Consider the following 17,733-nt stretch of genomic DNA (forward strand, 5'->3'; position numbering starts at 1 on the left):
TAATAGGATGAACTGAAGAACTTGATTAATACAAAGCTAATACATGCTCCAAGATTAAACATATCTCTCATTGATTTTGTCTTAAAATCATTTACATAAACATCCATTTAGATGCTTTTGTTTCTCTCAGATTCACTGTAGACTGCTGATTATTTTTATTATTGCAGCTGTGCTTGCATAACTTGTTAAAATCTGCCGTTGTTAAAAATGGTAATATTTGAAAATCAGAATAGACTCACGAGTTCCTGTGTGAAGGGAAATAGATAATGAGTGCATTTGCATGTAAAGTCACATTCTGCTGAACTTGTCTGCCATAGCATTGATTATAAGCTATAAACTATGGGTTACAATCTTGAAAATTTGAGACTGCTCTAGGTTCAGTTCTGTGAGATGATTTTTTTTTTGTCAAATGAGACATTTTCTCATCCTTCTGATAGTATTTTGCAGTATTTCTTTAAGTCTTAGGCAATTTAAGTTACAGAAATGCAAGATTTTTCCTTAAACTGTGCTTCTTCCTCACTGTGAATCCTATTCCCTTTCCATTTCTGACAGTTTGGCAGCTTTTTTAGATCCATAGGTGATCCCATGGTTCAGAACTGGAAATTCAGTGGTTGTTTTCTAACAGGAGTGTTTCTCAGAAATCCATTACCACGCTAAAGATATTGAACAAGGATAGGCAGAAATCAGTTGATAGTAGCTCAGCTGCCATGTCTCTAGCATTAGAAAGGTGAAATGTATTACCATGTCCACTACTTCACTGATTCTCTAGACTTTCTATGAATATTATTAATTTTTCATGCCTAGAAGCGATAGCTTGTGTTGCTGCAGCAACACACTTTAGTAGAAATAGGCTGCAGCACAGTGCAGCATTTTGAAGTCATGCAGACATCTCTTCTGTAACATATGCATTACCAGTGCTTGGGCAAACCCAAAACATTAATAGAAAGAAAGGGTATTTTTTCCAAAATTTTGCAAGTGTTGTGTTACTACATTTACAGTTTCTTATCAGCAAAGAACTTTCCTAATTTAAAAGTTGAATATTGCTACCAGTATTATTTTTACACTGACAATTACTAATTGATTTACTAGAAATTATGTATTGCAGTATTCTGTAGTGTAATTCAGAGAGAATTAATACTGAATTCATAGAGGTAAACAAATTTTATTTAAAAAGACATGATCTTCTTAGAGGCATGACTTAGTGTTTTTTTCTGAATTAAGTGCCTCATTGCTGTAAGTAGATGAAGATTAGTAAAGTTTTAGAGCCTGTATTTATAGAGTTCACTGTATCTCTTTGTTTCTGCCTCACCTGATGTTAGAATAAGCCTTTGACACATCTCTTATGTTGAATATGGTCATGAATAATATCACATCTCTTGCTATGTTCTCTTTGCAGAACAGTGCATTAAAATAGAAAAAATCTCCACTTCCAGTGCAGCTGTGGGAGTCATATACCTCATCCTACCTGTTGTACACCCGTAGAGAGTTCCTGTACTGCAGTTCAGTTTCCTCACACTCAGCAACAGTCATCACCACTTAGTTACAGTCATGCTCTGTGGAGAGTTTTGTGCAGGGCTGGCTTGAAGAGAAGGGCCATGGTCAGGCTGACTTGATAGTGCTGAGAGATATTTAGGCCAAGGGTAGCTCCAAGGGCAAAGTTTCCCTTGAGAACAAAGAAGCTTTATAAGAATGTGCAAAAAGAGATGCGAACGCGGAACAGAAATTGTTGCTTAACTACAGGAATGTAGAAGTTGTTAGTGATAACTCGCAATGACGAAAAATGCAGCCTAACCAATAAGGAGCTATAATTTTGCAATATGTATGAGCTGATTAACTAGTGTATTTAATCATGAGGATAATGCTAATAAATGGAGACTTGCTGATGACCACCTGGTGTCCGCGTCTCCCTTCTCCGACAAATGGTGACCCCGACGTGATAATAATGGGGCCGCTAGGGACTTTACTACTAATGATGTGCGGCGTAGGAAGTATGGCCATAGTAAATATAAACCCCCGCCAAAATATATGGGTTACTTGGGCCAATCAAACAGGACAGGATTCATTTTGTTTGTCAATGGCTACACCTGATGACCCCTTTCGAACATGTTTGATAGGTGTTCCTTTGGAAAACATGCAAGATTTTGCAATTTTTAGAAATTGGATTAGAAATTTTAACAGTACATCCAATGTAACAGAACTGAGTGACGATGGCAATGTTACAGTCGCTGCCCTTCAAGTTGTCAGAAGGTTGAATATTTCTGGTCAGGAACCTCAAGAATTAGAACTGTTAGGCTCTAAGCCCAGTGGTGGATGTATAATGTTTGGCGCTACGACACTAGGGGGAGTTAGAGGAAAGCGCCCATTAAACGGAAGCACATCACTGTATCCACTAAGCTCTATATATCAAAACACCACTGAATACTGTAACAATACTGTGATGAATACATTTTTTGGGAGCTCGGATGATGACAGACCAAAGCAATTGCCCCCAGGGATATTTTTAATTTGTGGAGATAGAGCATGGGCAGGAAAGCCTGGTCATTCAGTAGGAGGTCCCTGTTACCTTGGCAAACTAACACTTTTTGCTCCCAGTATCACGATAGTTCAGAACAAGACACAGAGGACCAGACGAGCTAGGCGTGATGTACACCAACTGGGGAAGGAATGTAATGACGGGGTAGAACTGTGGAACAGACCAACAACTATCATTGCCTCATTATTGACACCAGGGGTAACTGCAGCACATGCAATCACACAATTGAAAAAATTGGCCTGTTGGACAGGAAAACAAATTAATATTACTTCTGAAATATTGGGTGAACTGGTGACTGATGTCGACAATGTGAGACATCAGCTACTACAAAATCGTGCCGCAATAGATTTTTTGCTTTTGGCCCATGGACACGGGTGCGAGGATTTTGAGGGCATGTGTTGCCTTAACTTATCCAGTCATTCAGAGTCAATTCATAAAAAGTTACAACTGTTGCACGACAACATGAAGAAACTTACTGTTAATTCAAATCCTTTTGACGCTTGGCTGAGCTCTTTGGGAATTGCTGGCTGGCTTAAGAGCTTAATTATGATGTTTGCAGGACCTTTGCTTATTATAATATGTATTTTGCTTTTTGGGCCTTGTATATTGCAGTGTATATTAGCACGGATTAGAGCATTTACAGACAGCCTTTTTGAAAAACATGCAACCCTTCTTGCCCAAAAAGAAAACGGGGGAAGTGTGGAGAGTTTTGTGCAGGGCTGGCTTGAAGAGAAGGGCCATGGTCAGGCTGACTTGATAGTGCTGAGAGATATTTAGGCCAAGGGTAGCTCCAAGGGCAAAGTTTCCCTTGAGAACAAAGAAGCTTTATAAGAATGTGCAAAAAGAGATGCGAACGCGGAACAGAAATTGTTGCTTAACTACAGGAATGTAGAAGTTGTTAGTGATAACTCGCAATGACGAAAAATGCAGCCTAACCAATAAGGAGCTATAATTTTGCAATATGTATGAGCTGATTAACTAGTGTATTTAATCATGAGGATAATGCTAATAAATGGAGACTTGCTGATGACCACCTGGTGTCCGCGTCTCCCTTCTCCGACAATGCTCCTTCCTCCTGCTCTGAGGAACACAGTATTTTGCCTGCATATAGGCCTATATTCAGGTGGTCCAGCTCCCAGTCTAAGTTATAACCAGTGATTAGAACAATCAAAATATGTGGAGCTTTGCTTTAGGCTTCCTGTGCAGTGAGAAGCGTCTGCAATTTAGATATCTCTCCAGGGACCTTCTTGCAAAGTGGGCTTTTGGTGCCCAGTCATCTCTTACTCTTAGTTCTGTACTTCTATGAATTCTTATCAATAAATCTCATCCTTCATTGTAATTGTAATAGAACTATACATAAGTGTCATCATCAAAGTAAAAGTTATCCTATGTGATAAATGGAATTTTGACAGATTGAAGCAGACAGACCTGCATATGTATTTTTAAACCTTGGAAAAGCAATAAGAACTATCCTGTTCTGTGCAGGATTTACCATACCTCCAACTAATATGACTTATTGCCAGAAAGCACCCTAGGAGAATGAAATGAAAATGCAGAGGCATTGTTTTGCCTCCTTTCTTTGCACAGCAAACATATTCACTGCAGGCACTCTAGAGAGTGTAGCATGTGCTGACCGATCCAACAAATCCTGCCAAATGCAAATGACTTCAGTCTGCAAGTAGGAGCTATATATGATCACTCAACTGGGAAATCTAAACATTCTTCAATAATGCAGTAAATTATTTTGAGTAAAAAGACAATCAGTAGCTGGCAAGTTGCACAAGATTCTTCAGATATGGCTGCCAGTGATAATGAATACGGCTAGCACGTGATTTGCTCATTGCTAGTTTCTGTATACAGTACAATGTTTAATAATTCTAATAATATCTTGCCTCAGGAATTCAGCATTCTTTTACATATTTTAATGCTTCACAGAGAGTATCATATGAGACAGGTTAAGTCTCAGTAGGGTTGAAGATTAGGTTGTTTTGGATATTTTCATAAATGAATGAGTACTCTCTCACATTATCTTGCAAAGCTAAAGGATAGTTACAGTCTCTCTGTACTTGGACAGCATCTTGATTCAAGTGGAAGGCAAATCTATAGATTTTCAGTAGCTTTTTGTGACCTCCTGAGATTAATTGTGCATGCCTAATTGAACTTGCTTTTTAAAGTTAATGGAGTACTGTCTCAAGTGATTGGGACCCCGTGCTGGCGCAGGGAAAGAGTGAGGAGACAATGTGTGATGAGCTGACCACAGCCCCCATTCTCTGTTGCTCTGAACTACTCAGATTGGAGGAGTAGAGATTTCAGGAATGAAGTTGAGCCCAGGAAGAAATGAGGAATGGTGGGAAGGCATTTGAAGATTATTATTTTCTCATTATCCTAATCTGATTTGATTAGCAATAAAATTAATTTCCACAATTCAAGTCTGTTTTGCTTGAATTGTGATGGTAACTGGTGAGCAATCTCTCCCTCTCCTTGGCTCGACCTATGAACCTTTCCTTACACTTTGTTTTCCCTCTCCAGCTGTGAAGGGGAGTGATAGAACAGCTATGGTGGGCACCTGGTGGCTAGCCAAGGTCAACCCAGTACACATTCAAAATGCTTAAGGACGTCAGAGATGTAAAATAATCCTTTGGGACTCATTGCTGAAGAGTCCAGAGACTGTAGCTTCTCACCAAATTTTCAAAGAAATGCTACAAAAATTATTTATTTGTAGATTTTATATATGAATTAAAAATTTTGAGGTCTGAATACTTATAACCTAAATATTAACTGGGTTCCAGTTCGCTTCAGCTGAACTTGGTGAAGTATTTCACCTCCTGTATTTTGTCCTTTGTAATTTTATTTGCTTTTCAACGAGACCAGTGATACTCTGCAGTTTAGGTGGATCAGATTTTGCAACAAAATTACTTGCTTTAAGAACCTTTTTCATACTAATTTTATAGTCTTAAATAGAATCCAAATCTGTCTATCATTTTCTGTGACAGGGAAGAGGATATAAGGTAATTTATTTTTCTCAGATTTAATTTTTTAAATTTTCCTTCTTGCTTGGAAGTCACAAACTTCCCCTTTTGTTTACCAGAACAAACATATTTTTTTGGCTAGTCACTACACATTGGCAACAAAACTAATATAATAGAAAAAATATTTTCTAAGGGTGATAGTCATCTAACAAAGCTTTTTTTTCTCAGAGCTATGTGCCTAATCTAATTGTTATCTAGGCTCCCTGTGTATTACAGTCCAGCTCCAAGGTACTGAATTCATGCCTGCCTTGGAGTGAATTATGTAGATGTGTGAAATCCTCTTTCATTCACTGATATTATCTTCAGTTAGTGTTTTAATATTTCTTAAAATACCTCCTGTGTTAACACCAAATATTTTATTTAGATATTATTCTAACATTTCCCACAAGTCAATGGTATTTTAAAAACAGATATCATGGAATTAGAGTTTATCTTTGAAATACACGGAGAGGTTTTGTTAGATTTCTAGTTCAGCTGTTAGAGGATATTTTGTTTAAATCCTGCTGGAAAAGACTTGAGATGTATTTATTGATTCAAGCATCTTCAGGTTCCCCTGACTGATATTGGAATAATTTCTTATGAGTTTGTTTTTCTTTTAAGTATTTAGGTACTGTGATAGAAAAATATGATAAGCCAAATTCAAAGCCAATTGAAATTAAAACAAACCCCAGTGTAATACTTCTCAGCTACCTTCAATCATATGAATATCATCCACCTCTTCTTAGCTAGTCATCCATTTTATTTTTTGTTGCTGAGGAAAGACAAGCAGCTACAGGGAATAATTTGTGCCAGTCTTAGGTAGGCATCTAAAATAAAGGAGTGAATCACCTTTTGGAATTACCTATTTCTTTCCATTGACCTTTTAGTCAAGCTTTGTAATAATGTCAGCAGCATTTCTAATACTCGTATAATGAACATTTTAATGAGCATTTAAGAGATTAAAGAAAATACCTTTAACTATGAAGTGTTGCTCACTCAGAATACAGGAGGGTTTCTTTTCTTCTGAAAACTGGACTGCTTGAAAAATTAGATTTTCATTAGAACAGGAAAATAGTTGTTTTTGCCATATCCACATTGAGTATTGTAAAAATGTAAATATAGTTGTTTCACTTGTATTTCATATCTAAGTATTCAATTTCAAATTGAAAAGTTCAGGCTGAGGAAGTGAAATTTCAAGCATCCTAAAGTATGTAAGTTATAGTGCTTGTCTCAAAAATAAAATAGGGATTTTATTAATTAGTAGACATATTTTTTTACTTGTTTTATTTTCCAGGGCGGTTTTCAAACATGTTTCAAATTTCATGTGTTTGTTATCAGTTTTATTTTATTCAACTGCTAAAGCAAGTGAATGGTTGCCACCACTATCATCCTCAGGCAAGGCTACCATTCACATTAATGGCAGAGAGTGTGCTTGTGAGGCTTACCTTGTGAGACTTGCCCACTGTCTGCCAGGGTGCTGAGAGTGCACTCAGTCTCCTTGCTGGGATCATTGATAATGATATTAAACAGAATTGGCCACACTTCTGAGCATCAGGAACACCACCAGCCTACAGCTGGACTGAAGTCCTTGTTAGTGTATGAGTGTGCTCATGTTCTTTGCATGGGCTGTTTATTTCCCAGTATTATCTTCTCATTTACTTCCTACACCATGCACAGAGTCCTTAGAATAAATGGTTTTATGTACCATTCTTCATTTATGTTCTCTTACATTTGGCCAATGCCCCATGTTTTCTTTGAACTTTTTCATACGTGTTGAAACCCATTTCACCCCTAATTGTTTCCTTCTGGTCTTATCCCCATCTGGGCTTTGGCTTTTCTAATTTCATCTTGAATTGCCCAAGCAGTTTTTTCACTGTCCTTGATTTTTCTTCTTATATGTTCCTTATTTTTTTTACCTTTCAATCCACAGAGATACCCCCTGCTTACTCAGTCATTTTGCTAAAAATTCTGGCCTTTCTACACAATGAGGGGACTTGTTCTGAAGCTCATTGAAAAATAGTCTTTTATTTCTCCTTTTTTAATCAACTGAAATTAATGTGCTGTTCACTCTACTGCCTCAGATTTTCCCTCTGCTTTCTATACTGTATCATATTTGCCCTCTTCCTTATGGCCATCAAACTAGTGTCTTATTTCCTTAAATCCCAAATCTTAAGCCTGCAGTTTACGTCATGGCTATCCTAACATACATATAAATATAAGTAATAATTTTTACCTGCATTTGCAATGTGGGCTGTAAACCAGCACCTCAGAATTTTCCTTCAGTGAAGTCATCATTAATAATACAGCTTTTTCACATATATTTTGAAATGTAAAGATGCAAAGTTGCAAATAATGGTATTTAGAGGGCTTCTGTGACTAAAAGGTAACTCTTAATTTAAGACTTTGTAATCTGTAATTCCTATGAAAAATTTGTTGATGCAGTTCTTTGACATAGTGTAAAGCTTATATGTTTTTTCCTAATCTCAGTAAAAATCTCATCTTACAGATCACTGCTGTAAATATAAATTTGTTTTTGTACAGAACTCCAGTGCAGAGTATTATACTACAGGGAGTATTTAAAAATGCCTAGGAATGATCTGTGCCTGTATTCATACTTACTTTCATGTGGGAGGAGTGACTGATACCCCAGAGGGCTGTGCTGACATTCAGTGAGACCTGGACAGGCTGGGAAGTTGGGCAGAGGGCAAACTAATGCAGTTCAGCAAAGGCAAATGCAGAGTTCTGCACCTGGGGAGGAACAACCCCAGGCACCAGCAGAGACTGGGGATGACCTGCTGGAAAGCAGCTCTTTAGAGAAGGACCTGGGGGTCCTGGTGGACAACTAGGTGTCCCTGAGCCAGCAGCATCCTCGTGGCCCAGAAGAGCGCTGCTTCTGTCCCTCTACTCTGCCCTGGTGAGCACTGGAGTGCTGTGTCCAGGGCTGGGCTCCTCAGTTCAAGAAAGATTAGGAGCAATTGGATGGGGCTCTGGGGAGGGCTGTGATGCCTGGAGGAGTGGAGCATCTCTCTGCAAGGAAAGGCTGAGAGAGTTAGGTCTGTTTCACCTGGAGAAGGGACAACTGAGGGATTTTATCAATGTTTACAGATATCTTAAGGATGGGTATCAAGAAGATGGGGCCAGAATGTCTTCAGTGGTGCCCAGTGACAGGACAGGGGGCAGTGGGCACAAACTGAATCACAGGATCTTCCATCTGAGGAAGAACTTCCTAAATATCAGGGTGACATAAAACTGGAATAAAACTGACATAAAAATAGGCTGCCAGAGAAGATGTGGTTGAATATCTCTTCTTCTGGAGATACTGAAAACCTGGCTGGAGGTGATGCTGTGTGGCCTGCTCTGGGTGAACTTGCTTTGGCAGGGGTGTTGAACTAGATGATCTCTAGAGGTCCCTTCCAACCCCAACCATTCTGTCATTCTGTGGTTCATATGTTGACATTTCATACTCATCATGAATGGCAGCTGAATCATTTGACAATTTGAGAGATTGTTCTAGCAGAAACTTGACAGAGGGAATTAATATTCACAGGTTTCATCAGCATGACTTAGAAATTATGGTATCTGAACAATGTCAGGTTTAAAAATCAGGCAAAAACATGTTGCCGAATTGAATACTCCACAGGAATTAATACCAGAACAGAAATCTCATACTGAATCATAGATGGGATTGCTTAAAGAGAAACAATTTCTTTGATGAAATCCATCAAAAATCAAAAGGACTAGCTAATTGACCCTTAGTGAAGTGACTAAATGCAGTATTTATTTAAAATAAATACACTTGCTCTTCTGTCTGTACTTGAAAATGAGAAATTTTGTAGGGAAAAAGTTACTTTTTTTATAACTATTTTTTATTATGTGATGGATATTTCTCAAGCTAAAATTAATATTAAACTATTAATGAAGACCCGTGTAGAGCAATCTAGTAAAGTAGACAAGGTACAAATCAAGGTCAGGAAACATGAAGCAAATTTTGCCTCATTAAATGTAATTGCAATGATCTCACTGACTTCAATGAAACATCTTTTTACCATTGGGTTGTCTTTTTTTTACATAGTTTCTGATGTGCTTTGCTTTTCAGCAAGTCACTGGCTGATTCTATACCTCTTCCTACTATTCCTTGCATATCCTTTGACTTAGATTAAAACTGCTCTCTGTCTTTCTAAAACTGTGATCAGATATATGGTTCCAGTGATGCTTTTTGCCTTGTTTCTGAAAGCAACAGAGACAGAAGGTGTAGGGGAGGGTGTATGAGGACACTGGCAACTCTCAAATTGCTGGATCATGCTTGAGTTTGTACACCAAAAAATCCATGGTTGTCATTACTTAAGTAAGATAAAGAAAAGTTAGGGTATGTCTACCCAGTATTGCAGTCATACATCTGACTGCAGAATTTCTACTGTATATAGAATAGGTGGGCTGTGCTGTGTGATTTTTTTTCCAAGGTGCAGCTGTAATGATAGCTGTAGCTTCTTGATTGTTTGTCAACAGCCACAATTTTTTCTTTCATAATCCAGCTCAGCAGGACTCAGAGCATGAATTTTATATTTACTGTTCCTCCGTAATTCTAATTATGCCACATAGAGTAATATGTGTATAATTATTGAAAAGTATTTTCATTATTGAAAAGCAATTTTTATTATTATTGAAAATCTTATGTTATTACTATAGATTCCAGATGAACATGAATTTATTTTCCTAAAATAATTTAGCAATTATATAACCTTTCAATTGTTCAAAGCATTTAATTGCTGACATTTATTACATCCCACATCACAAATACATGACTAACAGTCTCTAGTAGAAATTGATGAGTAATGCCAACCTGTATTTATTACCCTTCAACTGAGAGATCAGGGTACTTAAAAGGAATTTTGATATATGGGGCGTATTTTGAATTCACCTGTGGTGATGCATGAAAGAAATGTGCTGTGCCATTAATGGAGTGGAAGCCACAGTACTGTGCTCTAACAAAAAGAACTAGAAAACATCTCTTTACCAATTTAGTGAATCAATGTAATGCTTCCATTACCCTTATTAATTCTTATAGGACTGGTGCTCTGTATATGAAAATATATTGGTGGTGCTCTGCATATGAGAAGTTGGTTCTCTTAAAATAGCTGCCATTTTCCAGTCTCCTTAAATTTTGTCAGGGTGTGTGATTAGTTAAGGTCAACCACTTCTTCTGGCACTCCTTTTAGCTTTGTGGTCTCCAGGTAATGTGTATCCTGTGGACCTCTATGAGCTAAAACTCTTAGTTATTCTTTAGGAGAAGGTTCAACTAGGGCTTGTGCTGTCCATCTACAGCATGCTGATGACTTTCTTCCTTCCTCCCCTGAAGCCCTGCTATACAGAAGATCTTCCTGTTGTCAAAGGTGTATGATACATGATCCTCCTCTGTATAAAGAGGTTCACCACAGGTGTGGTTAATGTCTTTGCCACGTTTACTTGGTGTTTGTTTGAGAAAGCATGTATCTGTATAGAATCCAGCCCTACTTCAGATCCTTAATGAGTGAAAGTGCAGCTTTGAGGTGGCCTTGATGGAACAAGAAAAGAGCAAGCATAGAACTACACTGTCTCTTACTGATCCACATGCAGTGGGAATCACTTATTACAAGTGCCATTTAAGTACCTTGATCCTAACAGCATCCAGGTGCTGTTCTTGCAGAGAGGGTAAGGGACACAGGCAGGGACTGAAAGTCAGAGACATTTCAATGCCAGCTGAGTCTTAGGCTCTGTTCTCAGCAGTGAGGAAACAGCAGCCAAGCTGTGAGAAACAGGATGGAAGCACGTAGTTCTGGCAGAAGGGCTGTCACCCAGAAACCTGTTCCCTCTTGTGACACAGTAAAGACACAGTGGTCCTGCACTGGGTTAGTGCTTTCACAGTACTTACCAAAGTAATTACTCTATAGCTTCATATTTTAGTTTGAGCTGTAAAGTCTTACAAAACCAGAAATATCTCCTTAAACAGCTGTGTGAAGGGATATATTGTTTCATTCAGAGAAATGGAGCTTGGAAGTGGTTTCTGTGCTAATACTGCATTCTTTTAAAACTGGTAGATGGCAGTAGAGTATCTGCTTTGACATCTGTAGGCTTACTAAGAGGACTTGGCTTGATTTTTGTACAAAAATAAAAATTCTTTTTTATATGTTCAATAATCTTAAAAGCAATGCCAGTTATCTGACTAGCAAATCTTTCCAGCTTTGCATTCTTATAACAGTAATCATATTGAGTTCAGAAATGATCTGATTTTTTTTTTCACTGTCAGAATTTCACAAGCTATTTTTGACTGTATTACTTTCCTCTTTTTCAAGTCTTAATACTGTGTATAAAATTCGATTTGATTCTGAAATGAATACAAGACATAGATGTAAGTCTGCATTTATTATATATTGTGTTTGTGAAGTAGCATTTTTTTGCAGTAGTTGTGTATGACTGAAAGCAAGATTTTTTTCTTCATCTTGTACATGAGTAAAGAACAGAAATAGATTTTGTGTTCCTAGAAATCTGTCTTGTCTAAGTTTCAAAGAAGGAAAAGTTAGAATCTTAACATTGTCTCATTTTTATTTTTTCTATGAATTTTAATTTTCAGGTAAAACATTACTTTTTTAGTAGTTTCATAGGAAGTCACATGGGAACATTCATTATCTTTATAGCTTTCCATTTTGTTCATTATCTCTCATAATTTCTCTAGATGAACATGTTTTCTACTCTAATGTGCTGGTCAATATCATAGCAGCATATGTCTGTAGATGCACTCAAAAATATGTTATAGATTAACAAGCCAAGATGCACAAGTAATTTAATAAGTTGGTAAATAAATATTGACATTCTTAGTTTGACCACCCCACCTTTTTTAATATATGCAATTTGTATTTTTCTGTGCTGATAACTCAGAAAAAACATACATGCATGAATTTTTCACTAAAATAGAGAAAATACTGGGTAGCATTTCCTCTAGGCTGTCCATCAGTATTAGATGCATTGTTCACAACTAAATTGCGCTATTGAATTTTTTTGTATAAATACTGTTGTGATTAGTTAACCTTGCTTAAAACAGACCGCTTCTATCAAGAATTGTGATTCTGAATAACCATCTTGCCCCTCTTTAAAACAGACCATTTTTTCTGATTGCTTTTATATTTTTATGATCTCTTTTTCTATCTCTCTCATATTTTTAATGAAGGTACTCTTTTGCTGCTTAATGGTAGATTTTTTCACTCTTCTCATTATTCAGAATATTCAGATTTGCATTTGGTGTGAACTAGCACAGCATGTAAGAGTTTTTATTGTATAATATATAAAAAGAATACATTGCAATAACAAAGGAGAACATTCAAAGGTTAGGTATTGTAAAAGTACTCTTACTTTGAGTACCCTGTATTATACATCTAGGATTAAATTTTCAGTTCCCTTAATACTATAAGTACATACCTGGGTTAGAGTGCAAAGGATAGGATTCCACAGACCTGGATGTATCCATCTGTGCTGGTGACTTCTGATCTCTCTGTGTGCTCATAGAAACATCATGTTTAAGGCAAGCTTAATATAGAGTAAGTTTTGAAGATGATTGTAGGTTGGCCTGATGTTATTGTATATATATTACATTGAGAGAAACTGAATTCTTCTCAAGTTTTGTAGCTAGGTTTCCAGCAAATTAAATTAAAATCCTCTTTCTAATTTCCACAGCACAGACCCATCTATCTGAGGTACTTATGTAAAGAACTTAATTTTCCTATGTACTCAATAAGAGAACCTTTCAAATGCAAGTTATCCCACTTAAGATCTGTCTACTGATTATTTAGGGAGGCTAAGGTGATAATTTTTTGGAGTAAGTTTTAAGTAAGCTTTAAGTAAGTGCCTAGGGTTAGGTGAAGGTGAGTTTGTGCTTGCCTAATGTGCAACCTCTTTCAACCCAAGAGTTGTTTCATCTTCTTAAACACAGATTCCTAACCATATTCCCTTTGTCATCTGAACCAAGGTCTCCTTCCTTCTAGGTACTATGTGTTCATTCCTGTCCTGTTGCTTTGGTTTTCATGTAATCCCCTGAAAAGTGTTCTTGATAGTTCTTTTTCTTTTAAATCCAGCTTCCCTTCCAACTCAAAACTTATTTCTGTTGCCTGGAGGTGAAAATACTTAAGTGGAGCAACTGCAAACAAACCACAATCCCTTGGACACTTCTGTGATCCACCTGAGAATTCTAATAGGGTGATATATCCCACTCATGGTTTTATTCAGATCCTTCCCAGTATTAACACATTCTTTGTCCCAGTCCATGCATTTGACTCATATTTTTACAGGACATAAACCAAAACAAGAAAGGTCCAGATTTGATATTATGGGAAACCTTTTAATTATTAGGTTGGTAAAGCAGTGGAAGAGGTCATCCAGAGAGGTTTTTCAGTCTCTGTATTTGAGACTTTTCAAAACCAGATAAAGCCCTGAGCAACCTGGTCTGGTTTTAAAGCTCATCATGCTTCCAGCAGGAGATTAGACTAGAGACCTCCCTAGCTTCTTTCGAGTGTTAATTGTTCTATGATCCTATTTAAAAAAATACATTTCCCTTTTCATTTTCATAACAACCAGACAGAAACTGATTTGAGAGTACAAAGTAAACATTTTCTCAAGCTTTAGCTGATTCAAAGTAGCATAGACTGGTCAATACAGTAAGGAATTTCACTGAGATTTGTGAGAATGAAATACTTGCAACATTCAAGCTCTAGCATCAGACTTGTAATCACACCTAAATAGTAATATGTGTTACTATTTTACAATCTGTAATTCTTTCTTAAATTTGGACAGATGTCCTGCCATCAAATTCACAGTCCATTAGCAAAAGTTTGGGGTGTTGAAGCAATTCAGAGGGGAGGTTAACTTGAGTATTTTGACATGAATCAAATGTATTTTCATCTGTGTCTTGAACGTGAATGATTATTCTAGGTTAAAATTTTGAAAAAAATATTCAGGCTGAAAGAGCAACCAGTACAAAAAGTTTCAACCCAACCCATTAATTAAAAAAAAAAAGTTACAGTGAATTGAAAACTGTGCTGTCATGGGAACTTTAGGAGTAAATTACGCTACCATCATAACTGCTATACCTGAGAAAAGAAATGGGATGAACTGTAAAGAGTTAAAGATGTTACATGAGCATTTGATGAAGATCATTGTATGTTACAGTGCTCCAGAATACAGAGAGTTGAGACTTGATTTCTTTTGATTCTGTACATTTAATTTAAGTGTTAATCTTTTGATAATCATAACCCCATTTTTTTTCAACTACTTTGATGAAATACACAAAGCAGAAACACATATAGGCACACAGAAGGAAAAAAAATGAAATAAAGAATACATGCTGTATTTCCTACTTAAACTATATTGACAAATTTTGTAATTAGATAATTAGAGAATGACAGCTAACACTGTACAGTAGAGTTAGAAAAATACTTTAATTACTTGATCTTGCAGTCACTACTTCTCAAACTCATTTCAGCTGTATGGAGATACATGTTTATACCTCTAAAGGCACTTTGAAAATGAATACCAGAGTTAATGTTTCCAATCCCCCATATTCACAAAGCAATCATATAAACATTTTTCAGCTTTAGAGTATGCACTATATGCAAGTTTATATGAAGTACTACATACTGAATTACCAGTTAAAGTGTATTTCATATAAATGTTTTATTGCTTAGCAAATGATGGCAGGCAACTACCCAAAAACAAATTAAAAGATACAAAACTATAGCTAAAAGAATGATATCTGGAAGGCACAAATGTGTGTTTATTATCTGTATTGCTTGTCAGAACATTTGCATAATGTGCAGAGTGAAAATGAAGAAGAATAGCTGGAATGATAAAGGTTCTATGATCAAAACATTCATCAGAGAAATTAATTTTTCGCTAAATTAAACAAGAATCTTTTTTGATATACACAATAGCTGGGGCACACAAAGGATTATGAAAGTTTAAAATTAAGTTATGAAAATGAGAGGGTGAAATGTTATTTTATATAACAGAAACTATAAAGAGCAGTAGCTCGTATTTTCTTTTCATTTTAGCTACCAGAATACTGCCAGAAGCCCTTTTAGGCCTTTGCATACACTGCTGTTTTTAAACCCAGATGTGGTTTGGCTTTCCTTACTTGACCCTAACACAACTGAGCAATGTCTTTCTACCCCTCCTGGGCAGTCCATCCTTGTGCCTATCTTCTGTGCAAGACCTCACTGCAGTCTGCAGCTTCCTTGTGAGGGGAAGAGGAGGGGCAGGCACTGATCTCTGCTCTCTGGTGAGCAGTGCCAGGACCTGAGGGAATGGCCTGAAGCTGTGTCAGGGGAGGTTTGGGTTGGGTATCAGGAAAAGGTTCTTCACCCAGGGGGTTGTTGGGCACTGGAACAGGCTCCCCAGTGGAAGTGGTCACAGCACCAGCCTGACAGATTCAGAAAACATTTGGACAATGCTCTCAGGCACATGGTGTGACTCTTGGGGATGTTCTGTGCGGAGCCAGGACCTGGACTTCAGTGATCCCTGTGGATCCCTTCCAACTCACCATATCCTAGGATTTGAGGTCACTAACTTCCTTTACATCAATGATGAACTTCTGTCATGATTATTCTTTGACTTGCTTATCATGCTTGTTTCTTCTGCATCAGAAAGAACTGGTTTTGTGTCTTGAGAATTTTTTTCTTGCAGATTGACCAGCTCTCTTGGCCCCTCTTTGCTCTCCAAAACAGTTGCCAACTGCTTCCTGCTAAAAAGATCCCTTACTAAGCTGAAATCCATTCTGAGGTTGTGATTCTACTACTGCCCTTAAATTCTTCTCTCAGGATTTTGAACCAGTCTCATGGTCAGAGCTTGTTTATAGAAGTTAAAATGATGGTTGGATGTACTATCATCTTGTAGTGCTTCACAGTCCCTATCAAGGCTGATAAATAGGAAGGAGAGGTTTGCTTCAGTGAAAGAAAATGAAAAACAAAAGAAAGCACTTCATCATTGCACATCTTTCAAGACTAGAAAATAAGTCAAATCCCAGCAGAAACAACTTGACTTTCTCCCTCAGTCTGTGTTACAATTAAATAGTCCAGAACTTCTGAATGATTAATACATTTTTGCTATGAAGCTTAATTCTTTATTGTCAAGTGAAAGAGGAGAGAATTAATAAGTTGTTCTCTAACATGCATTGCAAAAAATACACTGTGAAAAATAGCTAAAATTTAATGAAAATGCCTCAAAAATACCAGGGGTTTACATACAGTTTAAGGGACAGACTGCAATATTACTGAAGAATTTTAATTTCAATGGCCTTTGTTCCAAATGTATGTATATATTTTATCATTAGATAAATGTCAAATGAGTGCATTTGTGAACTTACTAGGGTTGCTAACAATAAAAGGCAGTTGGACCTAATGAACTAGAAGCTCCCCTTCTTTCTGGAAGGTTTGCAGTTATGTTTTTAATTTCATGCTTCCTTTTTTTAATAGGTATGCATTTAAATAGGTTGAGGTAGCATGAAATATGTAAATAAGAGATCCTGGTCAGATCAGATTGAATTTCCTATAATTGTTTAGAGTTTTGGTGTGTGATAGTAATTGTAAGTGTTTAGAAACATATTTTGGGTGTTTGTTTCCCTTAAATATTTAATTACAGATGGAGCCTAGTTAAAGGCAGCGCTTGAGCCTAGTTAAAGGCAGAGCTCAAGTTTTCTCTCTAAATTTTGTGGAAAAGAGGCTTTTTACTTAATGATGCACCTCATTAGTTTTTAAATTATATTTAAATGAAGACAATTACTATAAGAAAATATGTAGGGTTTTTTGAGGTTTAATATGAATGAAGTTCAAGTATGTTTTGTACTTGAATATGGATATTGTTTGTGTTTTGATCAGACCATGATCAGTAATTAAGTATGCAGGAAAGGATAGTTCATAGATAAATTGAAGAGTATTTGCTAGTGTATGGCATTTTTGTACTAAAAGAAGTTTGTTTATCCTTCTTCAAGAGTGCATTTGTATTCTCATCACTCAGGTCATTTCACAGCTCCGGATCTTGAGTAGGTCAGTAACTGCTGGCTGCAAATTTGACAGAGAAATATGGTCTACAGAACTTTCTCCTGTTCTCAACCTGTGGAAGAAGCTTAATCAGGTAAGACTGTATCTAATTTGAAAAGACAACTTTTTTTTTTTC

The 17,733-nt window shown here is 36.8% G+C and overlaps 1 protein-coding gene across 1 annotated transcript in view; it reads left to right on the forward strand.

Moving 5' to 3' along the window:
- Positions 1–17,733, forward strand: part of DYNC2H1 (dynein cytoplasmic 2 heavy chain 1) — a 145,922-nt gene that overhangs the window by 93,978 nt on the left and 34,211 nt on the right. Inside the window, exon 83 of the mRNA XM_059838623.1 lies at positions 17,575–17,691. Within this exon, the coding sequence (XP_059694606.1) occupies positions 17,575–17,691 (117 nt within the window). The remainder of the gene's footprint in view (positions 1–17,574; positions 17,692–17,733) is intronic.

Source organism: Haemorhous mexicanus, chromosome 2 (genome assembly GCF_027477595.1).
Source record: "Haemorhous mexicanus isolate bHaeMex1 chromosome 2, bHaeMex1.pri, whole genome shotgun sequence".
Classification (NCBI taxonomy): domain Eukaryota; kingdom Metazoa; phylum Chordata; class Aves; order Passeriformes; family Fringillidae; genus Haemorhous; species Haemorhous mexicanus.